This window comes from Ochotona curzoniae, unplaced genomic scaffold, assembly GCF_017591425.1.
Source record: "Ochotona curzoniae isolate NIBS_2020 unplaced genomic scaffold, NIBS_Ocur_1.0 contig_3432, whole genome shotgun sequence".
Lineage (NCBI taxonomy): Eukaryota > Metazoa > Chordata > Mammalia > Lagomorpha > Ochotonidae > Ochotona > Ochotona curzoniae.
In genome coordinates, this window is record NW_024465859.1 from 2,792,533 (window position 1) to 2,818,999 (window position 26,467).

General features: G+C 37.1%; 1 protein-coding gene across 1 annotated transcript in view; it reads left to right on the plus strand.

Moving 5' to 3' along the window:
* SLC17A6 (solute carrier family 17 member 6) overlaps positions 1–23,612 on the plus strand; it is a 36,869-nt gene extending 13,257 nt beyond the window's left edge. Inside the window, exons 4-12 of the mRNA XM_040980282.1 lie at positions 5,871–5,985; positions 6,546–6,633; positions 7,699–7,785; positions 10,537–10,679; positions 15,519–15,668; positions 20,541–20,673; positions 21,052–21,162; positions 22,141–22,268; positions 22,928–23,612. Coding sequence (XP_040836216.1) covers positions 5,871–5,985; positions 6,546–6,633; positions 7,699–7,785; positions 10,537–10,679; positions 15,519–15,668; positions 20,541–20,673; positions 21,052–21,162; positions 22,141–22,268; positions 22,928–23,263 — 1,291 coding nt within the window. The 3' untranslated portion in view covers positions 23,264–23,612. The remainder of the gene's footprint in view (positions 1–5,870; positions 5,986–6,545; positions 6,634–7,698; positions 7,786–10,536; positions 10,680–15,518; positions 15,669–20,540; positions 20,674–21,051; positions 21,163–22,140; positions 22,269–22,927) is intronic.
* The last annotated feature ends 2,855 nt before the right edge of the window (positions 23,613–26,467 follow it).

A 26,467-nucleotide genomic window follows, 5' to 3' on the forward strand; every position in this document is an offset into this window, starting at 1 on the left:
CATAAACTCTTAGGATTTTGAATGAAGAGAGAATCATCTAATCAACTGAGTTGATAATAAAAATCTTCTTCACTGCTTTAGGAATATCTGAGAGATGAGTTTGTAAAAATAATTGAATGTGGGAGGCTATGGGATAAAGGGATGAGAAGGCTCCTACAGAGAAAGTCACCCATTTTCTTTTTGCTTTCTATTGGATATTTTATATGGACTGCTCTGTATGACTTCAGAATGGGAGAGAGTTTCCATTAATATCTTCATGCACTAAGTACGGTTAGAATTTCAGAATGCCATGGAATATCTTGACATTGGTCGTCACAAAAATGAAATTATCTTATCATGGCAAAATCATTCTGCAAGAAGAGAATGAGGAATAATAACCATCTGAAAATTTTTCCAGATGCCATGAAATTTCTATAATAGAAGTTATGGTGTTCAGATGGTATTTACTATGGACCATACACAGTCACCTTTCATAATTCATTAAATCTTTGTAATGTTCCTTTGTAGTATGTAAACATATCCCCATCTAACAGATAGAGAAAATAAGGCTAAGAAAATTGAAGTATCAATGACTTGGGTAAGATCATATACTCAGTGAGTAATAGTTTATTCAAATTGCAGTTAGGAATTTGAATTCTCATGAGACTTTACATTTTTAGCTAGTATTATGTTAGAGCATATAAATGTCTCCTACGGAACTACAATAGCTTTTCAGTCACTCTGCTGTATGAGATTACTCAACTAGGCCTGAGAGGTGTGTTTGTGTTCTCAGTCTAATAATTTGACTTCAGTGTGTGTGTTTAAAGATTTATTTATTTATTTATTTATTTGAAAACTCAGATATAATAGACAGAAGGAGATATAGAGAGGAAGATCTTCCATCCATTGATTCACTTTCCATGTGCCTGTAATGACCAGAGCAGAGCTGATTCGAAGTCAGGAGCATCCCTCTGGTCTCCCATGTGGGTACAGGTTCCCAAGGTTTTGGACTCTCCATTGCTGCTTTCCCAAGCCACAAGCAGCGAGCCGGATGGCAAGTGGGGCCATTGGGATTGGAACTGGCGCCTATATAGGACTTTCTGAGTACAGAGATAATGAACCCCTTTATGTCAGTAAGCATCATATTTGCTTTGGAATATACAAGGATGTTTCAAAGATTTTATGTCAAATGCAATTTCAAATGAGTTTTTATGGTGAAAACATTTTTTCATTCGTATAATTTTTTTTGTAACTTGTATTTTCAGTTGATGCAGAAAATTGCGCCAAAATGAACATATGCTTCTAATTGCATTTTTCATGAAATTTTTGAAGAACCACAATAATTGTCACCCATTCTTTATTGTCACCTCAAATTCCATCACAGCCAAATATATTTCTTCAACCTCTTCTCATTTATTATCACACTCTGCGTTATTTCTCTTACTTATCTGCACTGCCACATCCACTATTTTCCATAAGATACAAAATTCAACTTCTCCAATTTTTGAAACTTTATAAATTTCTTACATTTAGCACCTATTTCTTCCTTTTTACATTCATCTTCAATGGCCCAAATAAGTATTTCTATAAAAGTTTGTTGCCTGGTCAGCTCTGCAGAATTGCCTCCTCCTTTGCTTCCTATTTGTTTCCTTTAAACTTATTATTTATTCATTTGAAAAGCAGAAGGGAAGAGAGATAGAGGCCAAGATAGAGGTAAAGAGCTCTAATTTTTTTTAAATGTCACAGCAACATGGGTTGGGCTGAAGTAGTGAAGTGGGGAATCCAACACAGGTCCTGCCTAAGTGTAGTTAGCCATCACTTACTGCTTCTCATCATATGCGTGAACAAGAAACTGCAAACGGTATCAAGTCAAGTACAGTCTACCATGCGGGCATCTTAACAAGTTGCTTATGCACTACACCTTGCAGTAGACTTGCTGTATTTGCGTGTCTGGTATTATCTTGTAAAATGAGAGCAAAATCTAGTTTAAATGTGCTGTGAGAATTCAAGCTGCTCTGCAATGCATAACCCCCTGCTCAGCACAACACTCTATTCTATGTGCTGTATCACTCAGAGTGGGCACTTGCTAGAGTGAATGACATAGTGCTTGGGTCAGATGACCCTGGATGTCAGAGTACCTGGTTTCAGGTCCCGGATACACTTCCAAGTGTAGCTTTCTGTTGGTTTACACTCTGGGAACAGGTGATGATTCAAGTGTTGCTTGAGTGCCTACCACCCGTGTGAGAGACTCTGACAGCAGTCTGGCTTCCTGGGCATATATTTGCAGACTGAACCAGTAAAAGAAACCCCTCCCGCCTCCTTTCTTTCTAATGAATAAAAGTAAATATTAAATCAAAAGTAAATAAACCATATTCTCACAAAGAAAGTGTTACTGTATGAGTGGCTATGAATGGAGAAGCTGCCCCAATTTCTGTTGTGTGACAGAGAAAAGTGTAAAGTTCTGCCCCATGAAGGACAATAATTTTTATAATAAAACTCCAACTACTAGAGTATTGATTTGCATAACAATATATTAAATTAGAGATGATGTGGTTATGTAAACTCTTGATGGATTTTCTTTTCACCTAGAAAGTCAGTGGATTTTAAAATGCCATGACCTCCCGCCAGGGAGACATGATGAGGCTAAGGCCCAGGAGCACTCAAGATTCAGCTTTACCTATAACCCACCAACATGCACCATGGCACAAGGAAGGTATAGCTGCTTGTGGTTACATTGTTTTGCAAGAAGTGCTAAAGACCACCCTTTTCCATGATGGCCCAAAACATGGAATCCATTAAGCTGTCAATTCCTAGACACGCAACAAGCCTTTCTTTTTGTACTGGCATCCAAATGTGATGAGCCTGTGCACATCAAATCAGGAAAGTCCTTAGTGCCGAACACCACACCAACTTCATTAAGGCTGGTAACACCAAGAAATATGGGTGATTAGTAATGAAACTGGCCAAACTGGGAAACCCCAAAAAGGAGTTGATTGTAGTTGAGTAGTGGCTGAGGACCAAGGCGAGGAATCACAGGCAACAATATCATGGAAAAAACACCTCAAATACAAGAAATCAGTTAATAAAAATGTGGCACATACACACAGAGACACAAGATGCAATGATCACTAATAGTAAAAGGGGGTGGTTCCTGGAATCAGGAATTGAAAATTAAAAGCATTTAGGCAATGTCATGATATATAATTCTGAAGACTATTCAGGATAAGTGTGAAATGTCAGTATTGCAAATAATCAGTTGTCATTTTCTGAATAGCAGTTTGATTACACATAACTTTATGAAATTTATTATTTAAATTTAGAGTTACAATTGTAGCATTGATTGCTAAGTACATATTGTATATGTAATAACATGTGAAACCACAGGCTTTGAAGTAAAATGTGGTTCTAATAAATGTCCTTTCTACTTAGGACTGGGTATACATGGAACAGATGATTAACTAACAGATAGCTTAGGCTTAGTCTCCTCATCAATATTGCTGGCATACGAATACTTGGCATCACTGAGTTTCTAGGTGGTTATGGAGTACATGAGAGTTGTGAAATACGTTTAGCAACTGGAATATGTACTCACTAACTTTAGCTCTGATTGTAGTGGGCACTCATCAGATAGGTCATAATGAGCTGTACTGGTGGATCATTTTGTTCACCAAAGGGACAGATGGAAATTGCTGGAGAAATTTTTAGTTGTCTTCACTTGTTTTTGTTGGTGTGCTACTGGTAATGAGGAGATAAAAGCTAGAGCTCTTGTCAGGAATCATATGACACACCGGACAGTGCCTCACAGTAATTACCCAGCTCCAAATATTAGCTGGATAGAAGTTGAGAAACCCAAAACTAAAGAATGGGTCAAAAACCACCCCCTTATCCATTTATCTACAGACAGAGGTATTTAAAAGCTGTGCACAGAGGGAAAGAAAGCAATGATAGAAATTTAAATCCATGTAAAATTCATGTTATATTTCCAAAGTAGTCATAAGAGAAGTAACATCTATTAGATACATGGTGGGGTGGAGACTGAAGGTAACGGAGAGAATGTGGTTGATGGGCACAAAAGACCAGGAGCTAGGAACTTCTTTCTAGTTTCCTATGCTGGTGCAGGGTCTCAAGGATTTGGTCCATCCTCTATTGTTTTCCCAGGCCACAAACAGTGAACTGGATGGGAAGCAGAGCAGCCAGGATTAGAATGGGCACCCATACGGGATCATGGTGCATGCAAGTTGAGTCTTTAGCCACTAAGCTATTCCGCCAGGCCCATACACACAAATTTTTGAATGAGAGTATGGATGATAGAAAAAGAACTATTTTTCTTCAATGCTTCACAAAGCTGTACACCGAAGTTCAGTAGTAGAATAATAAGGCCCATTGTTCTTTTATAAATCTCCGTATTTAGCCATCACATTTACATGTGCATCTGAAAAATTAGAGCTTCTGTAAGGTGACTGACCATTGTTGGATTACGTCTTGATAACACCTGCTCCAGTTCAACAGATAAAGGCATTTCTGCAAGAGAATCTCTCTATGATGATACTTTGCTAAGGGAGTGCTTTGTTCCTTAGCATTAACTTATGGAAGTATATTTTAATGATATAGTTTAGTGAGATGTTCACTTGTACATCAATTAAGACTTCAGTGTCATAAACTATCAGTTTCTTTCAAAATGTCATTTGTAAACACACTATTTGAGTTGTACCTCAAAACAATCAGCTCACACACCAAGCATGAAGAGAATAATTTGAAGCAGATATGTTAACTATAGCTATTTGCATGAAAAAAAAACCTATGCTGTGGGATATAACCATGAGAATCTTTGTGACATTTAAAATCAATGCCATATAAAAATCTGTATGTATATGAAGCTCCTCAAAGAAAGATATAAAACGTAAGATTCGGCTTCAGCATGTTGACCTGGTGACTAAAGTCCTTGCCTTGAATGAGCCATGATCCCATATGGGTGCCCGTTCTAATCCCTGAAGCCCCTCCTCCCCTCTAGCTCTCTACTTGTGGCCCGGGAAGGCAGTCAAAAATGCCCAAAGCCTTGGGACCCTGCACCCACGTGGGAGACCTGGAGGAAGTTCCTGACTCTTGGCTTCAGATAGGTGCTGTACCGGCCATTGCTGTCTCTTGGGGAGTGAATCATCAGACAGAAGATCTTCCTCTCTGTCTCTCCTCCTCTCTGTATATCTGACTTTGCAATAAAAATAAAATATATTTTTTTAAAATGTAAGATTCAATTCTACTTAGACATTCATTTTTTAAAACTCTTCAGTGAGTAGCAACTGTATGCCAGACTCTGTGCTAAGTGTGTTGCTTCTAACAGTGCATTGGAAAAATCAGGTACTTGCCCTAAGTAGTTTATGGTAGAATGAGATGTGAGCTCCAAATGCAGTGATTCATTAAATATTTTCAATTTATAATCATATTTATATGAATAAAAAAATGTAGATAAATGTCATCAGGCTAGGGATGGTCTCCCCAAGAAACTGTTGAATTTATCTGGACAATAAGATGCTGAACTTTATGCATGGTATATGCTTGCAATGAAGGAATCATGACTGGATTTAAACTGTACTACTGCAACAATGTGGAGGAATTCAGCATGGGGGGAGGGCGTGAGGAGGGGATGGGGGAATCCCAGAGCCTATGAAACTGTGTCATAAAGCAAAATTAAATAAAATAACAAAAAACATACATAGTTCTTAGGTAACTGAGATCTTTATGTCAATAGCTAGGCCATCAAGTCTACACTTTCATATTTCTAGAAAAAAAAATGTATTAGAAAATTATAGTTGCTGGTTATTTTAATTATACAAATTGTTCTGGGATTTTTGTTCTGTATATATTTCAATAATGCCACCATGTTTCAATTTTAGGGTTTTTGGAGCGGCCATACTTCTCACTTCTACCCTCAACATGCTAATTCCATCGGCAGCCAGAGTGCACTATGGATGTGTCATCTTTGTGAGAATCTTGCAGGGACTTGTAGAGGTACGGAACTACAGAATGATATGCTTTCAAGATTGGCATGTCATTGAGAAACTCCTGCTTCTCTTTAGAAATAAGCCTGCACTATTGGTTTGCATTTATGTAGCAATAATATAAAAATGAATATTACAGAGACTAGATAATCCGTTGTCACCTAAGAATTATACTAAACTATGTTTACCTGCTGCTTTCTAAATTAGACAGGATTAAAGATATTTTAATTGCTTGTAGAAAAGAAAAGTAGGACTGTTTTTCATGTGTTCTGATACAAGTTTTGAACCCATGTTTTTCTTGTGATAATCCTGAATTAATATATTGAACATTTTGTGGCAAGTCTGTATTAATCTGGAATTACTATTTTTCTATGGAAATATTCTTTGGGTCAGGTACTTAGCTCTTTTTTCCATAAGCTTGCAGCGTTTTAAAATGAAATTCCAGGGAATTGGTGAGGGCCCCTCCCTGTTAACTTGTCGGTTATCCTGTAGGAAACAGCATTAGACAAGGGAGTGTGCTTATTTCCCACTGACGCAGGATCATGCTGTTAAATGTTGTCCCCATCACAGGGTGTCACCTACCCAGCGTGTCATGGCATATGGAGTAAATGGGCTCCTCCTCTAGAAAGGAGTAGATTGGCAACCACCTCCTTTTGCGGTGAGTACAGTGTTCAGGTGCAGCTCCGATGGGTCACATCTAAGAAAACTTGGGTGAAGATTGAAGCTGATAAATTGATTCACTATTTGGTTTCGAAGATGAGGAAAAATTTTAAAACACCATTAGAATTCCTTTTGCTCTTATTGGATTCCGTAAATCTTGTATTTCTTTTTGTGTTTTGTTTTTATAAAATGATCCATTTTATACTTTTGATTTTACATTTTTGTATATAAAGCATAGTGCCAGACAGAAAAGTTATTGCCTAAAGATGTTGCCATTTTTTCTATGTATACTTCACTGTTTTCACAATAACATTTCAAGTTTTAAAATAAGTCCTACAGCACTACACGAAAGTAAATTGGCATGACTCCTCTACAAGATGTTTACTTCAAGTGTGAAGAACATGTTCACACTGTCTGGTTGGTGTGTACACACTCTTGCCCCAGCCAGGTCAATATACACACGGGCACACATTTACTATTCACTTGACTTGACTCTTACTGTTTATTTTTAAAAATTGTATTTAATTTGATTGGAAAACCAGATATACAGAGAGGAGAAGAGACAGAGAGGAAGATCTTCCATCCTGTGGTTCACCCCCCAAGTGGCCGCAATGGCTGGAGCTGATGCAGAGCCAGAGCAGCAGCCTGCAGCCTCTTTTGAGTCTCCCACGTGGGTGCAGGGTCCCAAAGCTTTGGGCTGTCCTTGACTGCTGTCCCAAACCACAGGCAGGGAGCTGGATGGGAAACGGGGTCTGCCGAGATTAGAACCTGTGCCCATATGGGATCCCGGCGCGTTCAAGGAGAGGATTTAGCTGCTAGGCTACTGCGCCAGGCCCAGACTTACTATTTCTAAAACTCGGCGTGTCTTGGGTAGGTTGATGTGATCACTTGTGCAGTCCTGACTTGTTTCACACGTGTTTCGCTATGTCTATGTTTTTTATGGGTGATAGATATGGTTGTGACTACAGATGCAAGTATGTTTGTATGAATCAGTTGATGAATTTGTGAGGAAGTCAAGAATTTTCAATGCCTTCCCTATCTTTCTTCTTCCTTTCTACTTTAGGTTCCTATGCTGGAGCTGTGATAGCAATGCCTTTAGCTGGCATCCTTGTACAGTATACTGGCTGGTCTTCAGTGTTTTATGTATATGGTATGTAGCATTCCTCTATAGTAGGTTAAAGTGAGGTGTGCATAGGCAGAAAGAAAAAGTATTGCAGACATTTGGATACATCTATAGCTACTTTTTTTTTTCATTAAGAATCCTTCCCTCATCTTCCGGGAACAAGCAAACCATTGTTATTCTGTGTTACTGTCCCTACATTGGTATTTTTTATTTTAAAAAAGATGCCACAGCATTCATGGAAACGTTGCACAGCATGAAATTTTTTATATGTCCTTGATTGTGAAGAAAAGCTAATTAGCTCTAACGAAATGCTTCTGAAGATGGGGATGTACACAGCGCCTGCCTCCCTCTTTCTTTGTCTTTCTTGGGGTCTCACTTTTCAAGACTGGGTAGGACTGAAATATGAAAAACAGCTATGGTTTCACGATTCAGTTTTGTGGTGAAACAGCAGAGTTAGATGTACCAGCAACACATCTTATGCCTCCTTTTTTCCAGACTTAAAGACAGTTTTGACCCAATATGAAAATAGTGTCTAAATATCCTGTTCTTTTTCTAACAAAAATATAAAAGTTCTGAGGACTTGAAAGTCTAAGAGGCACCTTTCAAAAATTTTTAAGAGGCACCTTTAATCATGAGAAACTGAGAAATGTAAGAGGCTGGATTCTGATTCTGGCAATGGCACTAATTAATATCACCTTTGGGCATAGGTACATAAGTTGAAAAGATAATGAAGTCATGCCATAGAATAGTCTCTGGCTGCTTCCACATTTGCTCCAATCCGTTTTCATTTTAACAGTTCTAGAAGCAAATTCCTCTGTTTGCAGATACTGCCATGGCTAGTTTGCTGTAGGAAATCTTTACATGATTCAAACCCTAAGTATGAGTTTTGGATCCGTGAAGGTTTGAAACTGTAAGCCATCAGTGTATATATATATATATATACACGTATACATATATATATATGTATGTATATATATATATATACGTATACATATATATATATGTATAGTTTTTCAAGGAAGATCTTAGGAAAATTTAATCTCTATCTCTATCTCTATCTCTAACTAGGTTTTCAAAAGCTCCACATTCAATTCAGAGAAATTTAAGAGCAGTTGTTTATGAGGTGTGTATAGAACAAGTTAGATATGGCTAAACACTAAGTCCTCAGTGCTGATGTGTAAACACCAGAGCCCTAGTCAGTAGCATAGTGGAAGACATGATATGATTTTTAAACAAGAATATGAAATATGAAACAAGCATTTATAAAAACCAATCCCATTATTTTAACATACATCTCATTTCATAGTTAGCATTGAATAATGCAAAATGTAAGTATTGGGTTATATGAAAATAGCATACCATTGTGTTTTTGCTTCATGTATACATAACATAAATTGGGACTTTAGGCTGGCATTCAGAATTCAATTTTATAAATTAATGAGGTATAATATATGTCATAAGTTTAAATAATGACAATTCATTTAAAAAAAACCAATTTGTACAGACTGCAATATTAGATTAATTCAGGCAATGGTAATGACAGTTGTTAACAAATTAGAAGAGTTCTCTTTTGTGAATTTTGGGCCACCCACTATGCAAGTTAATTTCCATGTTATAATTTTTTTCTTTATGTGAAATCCCAGGAAAAAGAATTGGTGTCCCATATTGTACTCATTTAGAAAGATTGAGTTGCTGTTTCAACCATATTACACCTACTGAGTTATACAGCCAGGCTTTCAATCTGCAAGATCCCTATTCTGTACTCAATATGCTATCATGCCTATCAACACCATTTGAGACCACGTCGTTTACTGTTGTATTCAGTAACTAAGAGTAATACGACACAACCGAAGATAGGTTCAGTATTAAGGAGCGACTTTAAAAGATAGAATTGGTCAAAAAAGCATTACAGAGATAAGGGGCATTTGGATTGCCACCAGGTCAAAACAGAAAAAGGAGGAGAATGAAATGTTCAACTGCTGGGAAACCAGAAAAAAGTAACTTGAAATTTTTTTCCATTATTAATACTTTCAGATTTACATTGTGCAATTAGGACATGCCTTAGTCTTGTGAGTACTAAATAAAGAAGGGAACAAAGAAAAAGACTTGCAAGCAGTTTATGGCTTTGAATTCATAAATTTTATGTGCCTAAAGGATGACCAATAAGCAATAAATAGAATGTGTTGTAAACAATTTGTTATGTGGTTACACAAAGTATTAAATGCTACCGAGTTAGTTGCAAGGATCTATTATTCATGGGAAGTAGCCACTCAGCTGAAATAGTTGTCTGGATTTTGCTCAATAGGCTGTTCACTTGATGTGGAAGTGTTAACAAGAGAGGGAAACATTTTTCTTTTGAATCTAGAAACAAAATATCTTTTGTATATGCTAGGCTGGTGAGTAACAAATGAGTTCATTCCCAGAAAATTCTCTTAGGGCATGAATTTAAATCACAGTAAATCTTTGTTGGATGTATGCATACCACCTCAACTCCATTATTGAATCACTATTGTGAATTATTTTTTTGAGCATTACTCTTTAATGGAGATAAAGAGATAAAACCACAGAATCAGCCTTCTGTGAGATGAAAGTCTAGCATCGAAGGACAAGCAGCAATGGATAAAATCAGTTGGATAAAACCTAAGTTCGAATTCTACATTCCACACAACACTTTAATCATGAGACTGTTTTATTAGTTTTATCTGAACGCAGAACTATTCAATGGAAGTATTTGCGATGGCTTTCTTTAACTTCTGTGCTTTGAACTGTTGCTTGCAGGAAGCTTTGGAATGGTCTGGTACATGTTTTGGCTTTTGGTGTCTTATGAGAGCCCTGCAAAACATCCTACTATCACAGATGAAGAACGTAGGTACATAGAAGAAAGCATTGGAGAGAGTGCAAATCTTTTAGGTGCAATGGAAGTAAGAACTTTATTATGGTGTATATTCTTATTCTTTCCCCTCATTTCTCTATCTTTGATGAACCAAATTGTTTTACAAGTTCATATTCAACAAAACTAATTTGGTATTAATCATGACTTTTTGTCCATCCATATTCCCAGACTTTCTGTTTCATTGACTGTTTTATCCTATCTTAAGGACCTTAAGATGTACACAGTATTATAGCCGTGACTTCAAAACCAATCAAGATTTTAAAACACTTTAATGTGGTCCATGATTGAAATGGATATACCCTCTATTTGTTAATTTTAAAATGCAGGAAATTTTAAGTCAGTCAGGAAAAGGACTTTTTGGTCCTTATTTTGTCCTCTGAATGTAGTTTTATATATGCATACTAAATTCACTACACTTTAGGAAATACTGAACCTAGAATGTGAACAGTAAGCTGTAAGAAAAAAATCATTAATTTAATCTTATTATTAAAATGTCATCATGTTTAAGAACTAGTGTTATGAACCAAGCATTATAAAGAATAGTGTAAAGCTTTGTGCCAGGGATTTGAGTACTTATTCATCTAGAGGCAAAAAACTGAAGTTTATTTTGATACAGCAACAATTTTACTCCATCTGTCATTGATAAATGGTACCTAGTAATGAATAAGCAACCACATCACTTTTAAAATATGGTTAATGAAAGTAGGATATTTAAACAGGCTCACTAATCAGTCTGGATAGTTTTTGTGCAGAAAGGGCCCTGCACTAGGTGAGGAACCAACGTCCTTGTATGTGTCTGCTCTTCTCTTGACTGCTCCCTCTCCCCATTCTAAGCATCCACTTCACTTGTTCATGAAACACTTCATCCTACGTGGAAGAATCTGCTACATGTTGTCACTGAGCATGTTTTACCCTTTCATGAATATGAAAAAAAATCCCCAAAATGAGTGTTTGATGCAGCGGTTAAATTGCCACTTGGGACCCATTTTAAAGAGTCTGGGCTTGAGCCCCAGGTCTGCTTTGGATTCTGGGTTCCTACAAATGCACAATCTTGGAGGAAGCAGGTGACAGCTCAAGCACTTGGGTTTCTGTCAGCCATGTGGGAGACCAAGATTGATTTGGGGGCTCCTTGCTCTAACCTGGCCTAACCCCAAATGTTGTGATCATTTGGGGAGTGTACAAATAGGGAATTTTTCTGTCTCACTATGGCTGTTGAATTTTTTATTGTGAGCAAATTTAGCCTACGGTAAAGTGGAAAGAGTAGCATCAGATTGTTTTTTTGTTTTGTTTTTGTTTATTTGTTCATTTGTTTTTGCAGCCAGAAAAATTCAGAGAGGAGGCCCTTCAAAACTGCAGCAAGGGAATCCCCAGAGGAGTGTACCCCACATCATCCTGAGGCAGGGCGAGTTGTGAATCCCAAGGAAGTAGCACTCTGCTCGAATGAAGAGCCCAAAGTATTTATTAGCAGAACTTGGAGAGTGTGGCAGCTGTCCTCAAGCAAACAGTGAGAGAAAGTAGCATTTCACCCAGATATCTCTGCAGAGAAAAAGGGCTTGAAATGCACTTTATGTAAGAGTTTACGGAGTCTGATTCAAGGCCAGTGTCAGTTTCTTTCAGAGTTTAACGCAAGAGTCTAGACACTTTAATCAGCTCCCAAACGTGTTCAAGCCTTAAATTTAAGACTCTGGAACAAAATACACCACCTGCATGATGCAACTTTTCCATGAGAACACAGAAAGGGGACCAGACTGGAGTCCCACTGAGGCACATCCCTAACCACGCCCTCCCCAGAGTTGCAGCAACGCAGATATAATGAAGCTGATTGGATCTAGACATAATGAAGATCACATTTTTCAGTTGCTATAATGTGTTTTAAATCCTTCTATTCATTTACAATATTTAAATACACAGAATGTAAAATGCATGAGTGGACATGAATGGCTTCATGAAATTTTATAAAATAAACACACCTGTGAACTGAAACTTATCAGCGTCTGCTCAACATACTTGTAGCTTCCAAAGATTTGTAAAGACATATAATTGGTTACTTTTCTTTGACATTTAATGGTTTGCTTTTTCACCTAAGGAATGAAGTTCCTAAGAGAGCTGATCCTGGAATATTTTCTTAGCAAGGGGTTGTTGTTTACTTCTAAAAGGATTTTGAAATTATTTCTTCCACAAACATAATTTAGGCAATCCTCTTATCTGTGAAATAAATATATTCATCTGGCTCTATTTTCCTAGAATGTATTAACTCTTTTAAAATCTACTTTTAAAAAACTCCTTAGATGAAGGTATCACTGGAAATTTTGAATCACAATTTCAGCACTTATTACAAAATACTAGAACAGGTATTTGTTTACTTGTTTTGTTTTTAAATTTTTAAAAAAAGAATTATTTTATTTTTATTTGAACTTCTGATTTGCAGAGAGAGAAGATAAAGATCTTCTGCCCACGGGTTCATTCTGAAGTGGACAACACAGCTGGAGCTAAGTGGATCCAAAGCCAGGAATTTCTTCCAGGTCTCCCACACTAGTGCAGGGACCCAAGGCTTTGGGCTGTGCCCTACTGCTTTCCCAGTCCTCAAGCAGGGAGCTGAATGAAAGTAGAATAGCCAGAATTCAAACTGGTGCCCATATGGGATTCTGGTGCACACAAGGCGAGGACCTCAGCCACAAGGCTAAGGCGTGGCACCCTCTTTTTTTTTTTTTTTAATGTTACAAATTATGTGTGTTTAACAATGTAGCATCCTAACATATAACATTTCTTTTCTTTTCTTTTCTTTTCTTTTCTTTTCTTTTCTTTTCTTTTCTTTTCTTTTCTTCTCTGTTTTCTTTTCTTCTCTTTTTTTTCTTTTCTTCTCTTTTTTTTCTTTTCTTTTCTTATATTTTTGACAATCTTTACATAGTTAATTAGGGTAAAAAGATTGAAGGGCTATAGGAAAGTGAGTAAGACTATTATTTCCATATTGTTTCCTTCATGTTTAAAGGGGGGTATTAAGGGATAAGGCCCACCCAATTTTCCACCTCTCCCCAGGTCCTGGATGTAGGGTATGCTCCGAGGTTCTTGCTCAAGTGGTTTTGATGGTTCACCAGTTATGAATCGCTGCCAGTCTTGCCACTCCAAGCACTATGAGGTCTTTGAAGAATCCCCTGATTGACATAGTCTATCTTAGAGTCTCCGTTTTCCCAGTATTTCGCTGCCAACATATAGCTGAGATGGTTGATTGACTTGTTCTGTCTTCTGTCTTTTCTTGGTTAGGGTTCTGAGTCCAGAATTTTGATTGGGGAGATCGCCAAAGGAACTTTGTCTGAGTTGTTCTCAGACCAGGTTCTTGTATGTGCTAGCAAGTACAGGACCCAGCTCAGTCCATGGCCCTGATCAGCTGCTGGTTGTTATCACTGGGTTGGTTCTGTTTTCAGCCCTGACTTCCACTGGAACCAATGGATGTTGCAGTCCATCCTGGTTCTGCCCAGCACATACTTGGCTCTCGCACAAACCAGTGGGAGCTGCGGCCTAGTCAGAGCGACCCACAATAACCCCCACCTGGCCCACCCCCTACCCTGTTATATGTTAACATCCTAACATATAATATTTAAAGAAACCCTTACATATAATATTTAAGAAAACCCTTAGTATCAGTGACTTCAATACTAGTAGTTATGCTTCATATCCAGTAATAATGACTTAACCTGCTTTAAAAAAAAAGTTTGCTTCCTTTTTTGGTAATTTTGGTGGTTCAAAGACTCCAACTTCAAACACTCATTATAAGTGCAGTCTAATGTTTCTTTGCCAAACAGTGTTCCCGTGTTCCATGTAATAAATGAAAAAAGTAAATAAGAAATATCATTTTAAATTCTAAAAATGTAGGTCTTGGGGAAGAATTCTTGTTGTGTGCTTGATTTAATTGTAAAGGATATCAAGAGCAAAGCCAATCATAATTGGATCATTAGTTTCTTAAAACATTAGTTTAATTTTTATTTGAAAGAGAGGAGAGACAGAAAAATCTTCCAACAGTTGATTTACTCCCCAAATGAGTACAAATGGCTAGAGCTGAGACAATCTGAAGCCAGGAGCCAGGAGCCTCCTTGGATTCTGCTACACAAGCAGGAGTCCAAGCAGCTGAGCTATCCTCCGAAGTGAAACTGGAACCACTGCCTATATGGGATGTCGGCACCAAATATGGAAGCTTAGTTTACTATGCCATGACACCAGTCCTGATTATTAATTTTGAACACCTTTCGTATCTTATATATTGAGATATTTTGAGCTTGGATTATGTTGAGTGGCAAATGCTTTCGTCGAGCTGTGTAACTTATGACATTATAGAACCTTGTATTTCAGGGTCACAGCAGTTATATTGATCTCTATTACCTATCAATGCAATTTACTATTTGTACTGGATAATTGATTGCTGGTATGGGTAAAATCTTGTACTCTGTGCTCTTGTCTTTTTTTTTTTCAACTACATTGACATTCTAATTCTTCAAATAAATAGTTTAGATAGCACAAGACCACTGTTTTTGCTGTGACTTTCAGTTGGGAAAACAAACAAAAACAGCCCCAAACCTTAGAAACCAAGACCTATAACCTTAGAATCAGTTTTCCTTAAAAATAAAAATGTAATTTTGCATATACTAAAGCTGGAACAATTTAATCAGATAAGAGGCTTTCGTGTCTTGTGTTTTTCTCTTTCAATTATTTTCCCTGTAGCTAAGATTATCTGGGTTGTTATACCTGCCGATTTACTAACTCCTACACCATTATACTCCATCATGCTCATCCTGAAAACGCAAAGCATCATATATTCTTGTTTAAGTTGAAAAGCATTTAAGTGATCAGAATAACTCTCTTTTTGGAATTTCAGAAGTTCAAGACTCCATGGAGGAAATTTTTTACATCTATGCCAGTCTATGCAATAATTGTTGCAAATTTCTGCAGAAGCTGGACTTTTTATCTATTGCTTATTAGTCAGCCAGCATATTTTGAGGAAGTCTTTGGATTTGAAATCAGCAAGGTATGTATAAATTATTTCGTATTTCAAATGAATAGTAAATCACATTGTCAAGGTTTTATCTCCTAATTCTCATCAGTTATACATATATTAATTTCAAAACCAACTGCTGAGGCGTAGATGTTAACTAAGTGTCTCTACTGGTGGAAATTCAGGCAGTGCAGAGTTGATCTCTGCCTTCATGAAGCTTACATTCAAATTGGTTGAACCTCAGTGCAGCCCTTTTCATGTAAACAGAACTTCCTTTGAACTTAGGATCAGAATTTATTACAGTGTGTTCAACAGAAAAGTATTCTATTTAAATGGAATCATACTTAAATAATTGTAATTTTGACCTAGTTCTTTAATATTCTCAAAACTGTGATCACCTAAACTTTGTTTTGCAAAAAAATTTTTGGATGAATCCTGTATTTTGGTTATTCAGGTTTTTTTTTTAGTTTAATAAGCATTTATTAAACACGGTACACAAAGCTTTGTGCTGAATTTGGAAATAAAAGCATTGTTTTTGTCTTGTTGATGTTCGCAATGTAGTAACCTGAAAATAAAAACCTTACCAATTACCAGCACACTGTGAAATGCTGCAGACAGCTGTTGCCATTTGTGGAAATAGAATCCTTTTAGGATTTTCAGTAAGGACAAAATAAATATGTATGTATTAATTTTCTTTTACCTAGGACTTTCAAATTTAGCTTTTTCACGTTCATAAGCAACATGTTTGGTTGATCAGCTGAAAAACTATCATCATTTCCATTTAACTGATGGGGAAATAGAAACTAGGAAAAGTATTGAAGTTCTTTAAAGCCACACTAATAATTAGTGATAGCAACAAGCTCAGGCTGAAATCTTTTGATTTCTGTTCAATTCTCTTTACTATGTCATTCAGATTCCAGTAAACCATATATCCATTCAAGCACTTAGAAGTGTTTGTTGAATGCCATCCCTGTGCCAAACCCTTCCTGAATCTTGAATATGCTCATCTGTGCTGGCAACAGTCTTGCCATTTGTCCTCATGTCATTATATAAGTCCAGCTGGCTGGCTATTCATATTATGTCTCTGCTTGAAAGACTATCTGAGGTCTGGGAATGAAGAAAACCTGAGTTTAGGAGTAGCTATTCTGAGAGCTCTTTTGTTATCCTTGTTTCTAAGGAAACTGCTTCCTCTATCAGAAGAAGAATGACTGTTTTAGACAGGGCTCTTCCCTCTGGAGCAGATAAAACATTACAGGGGAGCCTTTGGGAGTGCTCAGACGTGCAACACTTCCCACCAAAGGCTGCTGGAGGTGCGAGTCCATTTTCGTAATCTAGGACAGATATGACACTGGGAGGCTATTAATAGTGTCTGATCTCACTGGGGAGAGTAAGGGAAACAACTGATGCTAATAAAGTTGTGTGGCCATAATTGAAATAAACTAAAAACAATATTGTTTTGTAAAAATGAATATGGTAGTTGAATAGATTGATTTGTATGGTTCACCTGCCACATATTTAACTAAAATTGTGGTTAAACTTTGCACACATATATTGCTCTGAATACTTTGCTTAGACTGCTAAAATAATCTGCTGTTTTATCTAAAAAATGTATAAAGGAAGTGATGATAAAAGTAGACTTTGGGCTTTGAATGTAGGGTAAGATCGTTTTGAATTCAAGCCTCATGCTAGAGTTCTAGGATGCAATCTTGGGAACTTTTGAATAATTGTTGTTCTTAATGTCTTTCCTTATAAATAATGATTAATACTATGGTTCAGAAATGCAGCAAATTCAAATGAAATAAAATATCTGTATGGAAAATTATTGCCCCAATTTTGCTTAAGTAGTATATCCTACAGATAAATCCAAAGCCACTACATTTATTATTTCCTTATAGATATACTGACTCAATGAAAACAGACCTAAAAATATGTATTTCTAGATCTGTATCTTTACCCACAGTTGTATTACATCTGATTATACCCATATCTGCACCTATATGTGTACCTATCTATAAATTTAACATATACTTACATAAATTTACATATACATGCATAGTTTATAAATATTTAGTTACTTATTAAGGATTTAATTATTTAAAAGGCAGAGTTGCAGAGAAAGAGAGAGAGGCAGAGAAAAGAGGGAAAAAGAGAAGGCATAGGTGGATTAAAGATCTTTCATCTGCTGTTTCTTTCCCAAATTATCTGTAACACGCAGGATTGTGCCAGCCTGAAAGTAGGAGCCATACTGATCTCCCATATAGGTGCAAGAGCTCAACTACTTAGGCTGCTCTACTGCTTTTCCATGCACATTAGCAGGTAGCTCTATAGAAAGTAGAGCAGTCAGGACTTCAATCCATGTCCATTTGGGATGCTGATGCTACATACAATGGTTTAACCCAGTGTGCCACAGCGTTATCCCTAAAAGTTAGAGTAAAATAAAATTTTAAAAGTATGTGTTTGCTTCAGTGAAGTGAAATTTCAAAATCCATGCAGAATTTTCTCATATGCATTTTCCATGACCATCCAGGAGACCACTTGGATATATAGGTTTTAATAGTTTTCTTGTGCCAAAATGGGCATGTTTTAATTCTCCATGAACTATTTGGGATGACCCCCCCAACACACATATATACATATATATGTACATATAATCTATGCTATGTATTTAAATACCAATTCTATCAGTATGATTATCTATGGTATGTGTTAGAAGTGTTTACTGAAATCCCAGGGTCACAGGTAAACATTTTCAGGACCTTGAGAATGGCATATCAGGGAGATCAGTGCTGGAGTTAGCCACATCTTGGATAGTCAGTTGTAGAGATCAGGCTGACTGGAGCATCCACTTCCCTCTTTTCAGTTTCTTCTTTAGAAAAAGAGCAGAGCAGGATAGTTGCTCTTTCCTGTTATGCCACTTGCCAATTTGAACAGAATTTCAATCACTTAGATATATTATTCATTTTTTATTCAGAGAAGGAAGGAGGAAAATTGGACTAGTTTTGAGGATCTGAGATTTCTTTTTGTAATTATTATTTTATTTTGCTAATCTTTACATAATTGTTTAGGGCACAATGGTCAAGGCATACAGGAAAGTGGGTAAGACCATTGTTTCTACATTTTTTTTTCTTCTATATCTGGGGTAAGGGGGAAGATAAAGGGAGAAGCCCCGCCCAGCCTCCCACCCATGCCAGTGCCCCTGATGAGGGGCATGCTCTGACAGCACTGCTCAAGTGGTTTTGAGAGTTCGACAGTTCTGAATTGCTGCCAGTCTTGCCATTCCAAGCACGATGAAATCTCTCCACAATCCACTGGCTGACATAGTGCACCTTACAGTCTCCGTTTGCCTCTGAGGAGGATCAGTTTGACACGTGCACTCCATGGTCAGACCATGGCACCTGTACTTTTTCTTCATGGTTGGGGCTCTGAGATTAGTGGTTCAGTTGGAGGGATCCCCAAAGAAACTTGGTCTGAGGTGATCCCAGACCTGATTCTTGTGTGCATGCCTGTACAGGGTCCGGCACAGTCCGTCACCCCAATCAGCTTATGCTCATGCTGGTGATTGCAATTGCTGGGTCAGTTCTGTTCCCACTCCTATCTTCTACATGAACCAATGGGTGTTGGAGTTTAGTCTGATCCTGCTCACCAAACACTTGCCCTCATGTAGACCAGTGTGGGAATTGCAGCCTAGTAGGAACGACCCACAATAACTCCCACCAGGTTCACCCCCTACCCTGGTTCCAGTGCTTGCCATTATTTACAGCAGACTAGCCAAGTCTGTCCCACATCCCATTCAGCTATCATACATGTCAATGGGCATTGAAGCCTAGTTCAACCCAGCCAGCCCCACTATCCAGCCCACATACATGTTGGTAGGTGTCCTTCTGTCCAGCCATGCCTGCCCCACTCCTGTTTTTCATGCTTTCAGTGGGAGTGGTAACCCAAGATGGAGGTACCCACTATTTCTCTACTGGGCCCACTCTCTGATCTCGAATTTCAATGACTAATTACTTAGTTACACACTGGAAACATTTAGCCTGCTATTGCAAAATTTAAAATAAGTCTCAAATTGGCATGTTATTATCATAATTAATGATCCTCTAAGAAACTATGTGTTAAAGATTCATTTACTTATTTAGAAGACAGATTTACAGAGAGAGACACAAAGAAACACAAAGAGAGATGTTTTCCATCCTCCGGTTCACTCCCAAAATGATCTCAACGGCTAGAGCTGGACCAGTCTAAAACTAGGATCCAGGAGCTTCTTCCAGGCCTCCCATGCAGTTAGAGGGACTAAGGAACTTGAGCCATCTTTTCCTGAGGAAGCTACTTTATATTATTAAAATTTTATTTATTTGAGAGTAAGCCACAGAGAAAGCAAGAACTAGAGAGGGACAGAAAGGTGGTGAGACAGGGAGGGAGACAGAAAAAAGAGAGAATATTTATTGCTCATTTCCAAAATGATCACAATGATCTGTTAGGGCTGTTCCTGGGAACAGGAAAGTCAGTCCAGTTCTTCCATAGGATCAACAGGAGCTCAGTCATTGCTTCATTTCCTCAGCCTCATGGGGTCTGCTTTGACTGGAAGCTGGAGTCACCAGCTAGAGCTGCAGGTCAAACCCCGGAACCATGACGGGGACACTGAGGTCTTAATCACTAGACTCACTGAAATCATTTCCTTTTGCTATTGGGCAAAAATGTCTCAAAGTGAATTTACTTAGATGTTATCATTGGTTCTGTGGAAATGAGTGCTTATTTTAGCAATTAGAAAGTGGTCATTTGGAGACTCTTTTTTTTTCCTGTCTTGCTGATAAAGAATTGATGACTAATTCATAAAATGAAGGCCATTAAATTACTAATCCGGTTTCTGGTCACGTATATTTTCTCCTCCTTTTTGTTTTCCACCAGGTTGGCATGCTGTCTGCTGTGCCACACTTAGTAATGACAATTATTGTGCCTATTGGAGGGCAAATTGCAGATTTTTTGAGAAGCAAGCAAATCCTCTCAACTACAATGGTGAGAAAGATTATGAATTGTGGTGGTGAGTACCTAAGCTTTATCAATTCTTATGTTAAAAAATGGGTAACTTTTCTAAATCATATCAAAATGCAATTTTGTATAAATAACAAGTACATTTATACCTTTGTTGTTCATTTAAAAGCGGTTTTGACCTTTCCTCAAGCTATTTCTGAATTCTAGTTATAACCAACTGCATAGATATGTCAGTATATATTATAGTTATTTTAACTAATATTATTTTGAAACCAGATTATTTTGATATTTTGTTAAAATACAAGGAAGGATATACTCAAATATAAATTAGGAATGCTTAATCTTTTTTAATAGAGGAACTGAGGTGATATTTCTAGGTTAATTTGAAATAATACTAATTTCTAATGTATTTCATTTGCTTTTGAAGGTTTTGGCATGGAAGCCACATTGCTTCTAGTTGTTGGCTATTCTCATACTAGAGGTGTAGCAATCTCTTTCTTGGTCCTTGCAGTGGGATTCAGTGGATTTGCTATATCTGGTAACATACATCTTGTTTCTTTGTATTTGTGACACCCTGGTTTGAAGTAGAAATGAATGGTATACACACAGTCACTATATGTAACTAGTTATTAAACTAAATATATAAATATAAATATCTATATCCATGTTTCTATATCTATATGGATACTCCCCAACCAATAAGTGATGGGTTTCTCAAAACTTACAATATCTCTGATACCCTTGATGTGACAAATGCACTCTCACATGTAAACACATACATTTTAAAGATTTATTTTTATTATTTTTTATTGGAAAGGCGGATATACAGAGAGGAGAGACAGAGAGGAAGATCTTCCGTCCGATGATTCACTCCCCAAGTGAGCCGCAACGGGTCGATACTATGCCGATCTGAAGCCAGGAGCCTCTTCCGGGTCTCCCACGCGGGTGCAGGGTCCCAAGGCTTTGGGCCGTCCTCGACTGCTTTCCCAGGCCCCAGGCAGGGAGCTGGAAGGGAAGCGGGGCTGCCGGGATTAGAACCGGCGCCCATATGGGATCCCGGGCGTGCTAGGCGAGGACCTTAACCACTTGCGCCACCGCGCCGGGCCCAACACATACATTTTAATAAAACGTTTAAGTGCAAAATACATTTTGAAGTTTAGTTTTCCACAAAGTTCTTCAAGTACTCTGATATATAAGCCCACATGTAACAAGCTTTTAACAAATATACATTTCATATGATGAAGTTAACATAGTCCCACTAAAAATAAAAGTAATGCTTAGAAAGCACAATTTTGATTTGTTACTGCTCAGTTCACCTGCCCACCATTTATCTTTGTGGCTGTCGCTAAAATGAGCATCACAATTAGGTATTAGACAGTCAATTGTAGCATTGCCTTATTTCTGAGGTAAATTATTAAAATGCATTTATCAAGCATGCTGCAGTGTGATATTCTACGGATATTTAATTCTCAGAGATTTGTGACTTTTTGAGTCACAGGTTATGTGTGTATTTCAGGTTTCAACGTTAACCATTTGGATATTGCTCCAAGATATGCAAGCATCTTAATGGGTATTTCCAATGGTGTTGGCACATTGTCTGGCATGGTTTGCCCTATCATCGTTGGTGCAATGACCAAGAATAAGGTAAGAGGGAGCAAAACACACATTTGACTGTGGAAGATATTCTTACCTGGCTGCCAAAGTTTAAAATGTTCTTGTTGGCATTGAATGTACGGCTTAGGCAGTAGACCTTTCTGTAGAAGATAATTAAAGCTCAGGAAAAAAATTCTCAAGCAACTCCAAGTCTATAGCTGATGAGAACTATGCTTCTCAATAGCTTTCCTGATATTCCTGGTGCAATTAAACTTTACTCCCAGAATTCATGCAGACGTTTTCTCGGCATTAGTTGCAAACCTCATATTAGCTGCATTTGGAGTTGTCCATTGAACGGTATGATGATCAGTGTTTTGTCCTCAAATGCATCTGTAGCGAGGGTTTACTAGAAGAAAATAAACAATGGAATTGGGTGAAAACATAAATACATCAATGTAAACAAGAAGAGTATGGATGTTTGTAAAGTTTGAAGGTCATGGACATATTTAGAATTTTATTTCAGCGCTTTTAAATTTAAAAATTTAGATAATGAAAGTATTATACAAGCTTTCTATCAGAGTATTTTCTTCATGCAGACAGGGCATGAATTTTCCCTGCAAGAGAGCTAAAGGTTTTTAGGTAAAGAGCAGGGATTAAGATGACAGACTGTAAGTCATGTGTTCTCACAGTGCCACTTTTTGTCCCTACAGTCGCGTGAAGAGTGGCAGTATGTCTTTCTCATCGCTGCCCTGGTTCACTATGGTGGAGTTATATTTTATGCGATATTTGCCTCTGGAGAGAAGCAACCATGGGCAGACCCTGAGGAAACAAGTGAAGAAAAATGTGGATTTATCCATGAGGATGAACTTGATGAAGAAACAGGGGACATTACTCAAAATTATATAAATTATGGTACCACTAAACATTATGGGGCCACCACACAGGCCAATGGAGGTTGGCCCAATGGTTGGGAAAAGAAAGAAGAATTTGTACAGGAAGAGGTACAAGACTCTTATACCTATAAGGACCGAGATGATTATTCATAACAAAACTAATTGCTGGATCTATTTTTGGTGTTTGTGATTAAATTAATTGTGATTGCACAAGAGTTTCAAAAATGTGGTATAAACATGTACACATATCAACCAGGCAAATTTTGCTGTAAAAAAAAATGAAATCAAAACAAACTCATGAAGTTACCATCAAGTGCAATCTGTAGATTTTGTGGTTTCATCTTTTCCAGATCATTCGCTCTTGCATTTGTAATTAAAGTTTGACTAATCAAAACTGTAGAAAGAAATAGCTATTCACTGGGTTCATATGAGTTAAAATCCATCACCATTCAATAAAGCACAACCAAAAGAGTTGGCACGTCTCATCCTACAAAGGTTAAGAGGCCAAAGTTACTCGATCATGTAAAAATGCACTTATATATTTGTTACACTGTATTGCAAGATATCACAAAGTCCTGTTTTTAAAATGAGGGCAAAATTATCAAGTTGGTTGCATTATTCTGTTGGCAAGAGTTATAAAATGTGAATCATGAAGTTATCTCTTAAAGAAGTGTATTACAGACTAACAGCTAGCAGATTGTGTTAAGTAATTATGATGATAACATAATGTGGGATGTTTTGTTGTTACTCAAAAGGAACATGTTCCCATGTTTTATATGAAATGCTTGGACCCAAACAATTCTCTGAAAGAGAACTTATGAAATGAGGGGTATGCTTCATGTTCTTCCACTTCTTTACCTAACAGTATAAAACACTTCACATTTCAATAAAATACAACTTTTCATGTAACATATCACATAACTTTTTTGCAAAAATTAAGAAGAAATAGACTTCGGTGTATTTTTTATTACAACTTTGTACTGGTTGTAACTTGCATTAGGAAAAAAAAGAGATATATACACCTTAAAAAATCTAATGAAAATTTAATATGGAGATAAAGCCCTTAAAATGCAATATTAACAAAAAATAGAAAATGACTTAGCTATCTTTATTCCTTAGAATTAAATACTATATGAAACTTGTGCCACAGAGCTATATATAATATGAAGAGATAAACTTAATAGAGGTATTGTAAGTAGGAAATTTTATTATTTAAATTCTCATTTAAGAGATATTTGTTCTAAATATATAGGACAATAAATTATATTGAAATTATATCTACCTATATCTATGTATCATTTACATTTCCATGCACAGGAGCATAATAAATAACCTTCACAACAAACCAAAAATAGCATACACCTAATGTTGGGTTAGGGGACTGTAATTTCTACTTTCATAGAGTTGTAGAATTTTAGATGGGGAAGAGGCATTTTGCTTGTCATTTCTTAATATAATTCAACAGGAAATGCAACATTTGTGTACCAAGCAATAAGTGCAAAACATAACATTTCCTGTCTGTATATTATCTTCATTTTGCTTGTGGTAGCTGTTTGAGTGATTGGAATGAATTTTCTTTTTTGAAGAAATTATCATCAGACCTCCTTATAATGCTCTACAATTATAGTAATGCATTTCCCAACTCAACTGAAAATATTCTTGGTGTATTTGTCCATTCTGGATATTTTATCTGTTCACTGTACTGTGCTAGGGACTGGGGACCCTGCTACTGCAAATATAAAGCATAATGTTTGTTTTAGAAAATGCAAACCATCCTTGATCTTAAGAAAATAAAATTACCAATTGCTTTGTGTCTCAAAGTGATGTAATATGATCATAGCTTCCGTTGTGTTGAATGAACAGATGTGGACTGTCATTTTGTTGCAGCAAAAAAGTGTTAATAAAATGCTCTATTTATCCTTTCTAAAAAATGATTATGTTCATGTGAGCTTGCTTGATTGAGTTTGCAACTTTGAGGATAGGTGGATTCCCAAATGAACACTAATCTGAGCTCAGCAATGCAATCTGTTCAAATCATTTGAGAGTTAATAAAAGGATATGGTGCTGTTAGATTATCTGGACTCTGTGGGGACAGAATTTTAAATCAAGAACCAAATCTCTAGTCAAGCTCTATTTTTCAGTAAATTTTTTCTTATCATCACTGCCAGGTGTTACAAAGATTTTGTATAAAGTTCCAAACCTGTCCCGTGAATTCTGCTACCTAATTTCCATTGCCTTCATAACTGTACTAGGTATGTCCCAGACGTATTTTTATGATATCCTATGTAAGTTCACTGTCACCATCCAAAGTAAGCATTGCTTTTATTCTTAGCTTACAAATGATGACATGGAAGCTCAGCACATTATAGTCTCTTTTCTAGGCAAATAGGGTAAGAGCACCACATTTCAGCCAAACCAATCAGTTGTGAGTAAGATTTATCAAAGCAGCCAATAAATTGACTTTGTGACTGGAAAGGTGATCATTTAGCTCATATTCTGTTTCACAAATGTATGGAAAGGAATGACATTTTCTACACACACACACACACACACACACACACACACAAGGTATATAATAGAATTTGAAACTCATAGAACTTCAGTGTTGAAAAAAATCAATAAAATGATTTGGGCATTCATTTAACAAATGAAAACACTAAAAGTCAATTACAGGAAATGACATCATCTGATGAAAAGGACTGAATAAAAGAAAGAAAAACAGAGAAAGATCTTCCATCCACTGCTTCACTTCCAAAGTGACGACAGCAGCTGGAGCTGAGCTGATATGAAGCCAGGAGTCAGCAGCTTCTTCTGGGTCTCCCACACGGGTGCAGGTCCCAAGGCTTTCAGCTGTCCTTGACTGCTCTTCCAGGCCACAAGCATAGAGCTATATGGGAAGTGGAGCAGCCAGAACATGAACCCGCACCCATGTGGGATTCCAATGTATGTGAGGCAAGGGCTTCTCACCACTAGCCTACTATGCCCAGGCCTGATTTTCTTCTTTAACCTCATTTTTATTTAAGGAATTAATTAAAGCATACAGTTTTATCCAGTACCAACCTTCCCATCACTCACATAAACTCAGACAGGTGTGTGGTGGGAGTCAGGAAATGTGTTCCTCCATGTCTCTGCATAACAACAGTGGCTTGAGGCACTGCCTCATTCCTAAGGAGCTCCCAAAGTTGTCTCCGAATAAGTTGATGACAGGAGTGAAATATCTTGAAATTCATGCTGTAAATTCCCCCAATGTTGTAACACAGAATTTTGTAGTTTCCTTAAGAAAACATTTATAATTGTGTTTCTACATATTTATACTTCATTTTTCTAACCTCAATAATAGAAACTATTGATCATATA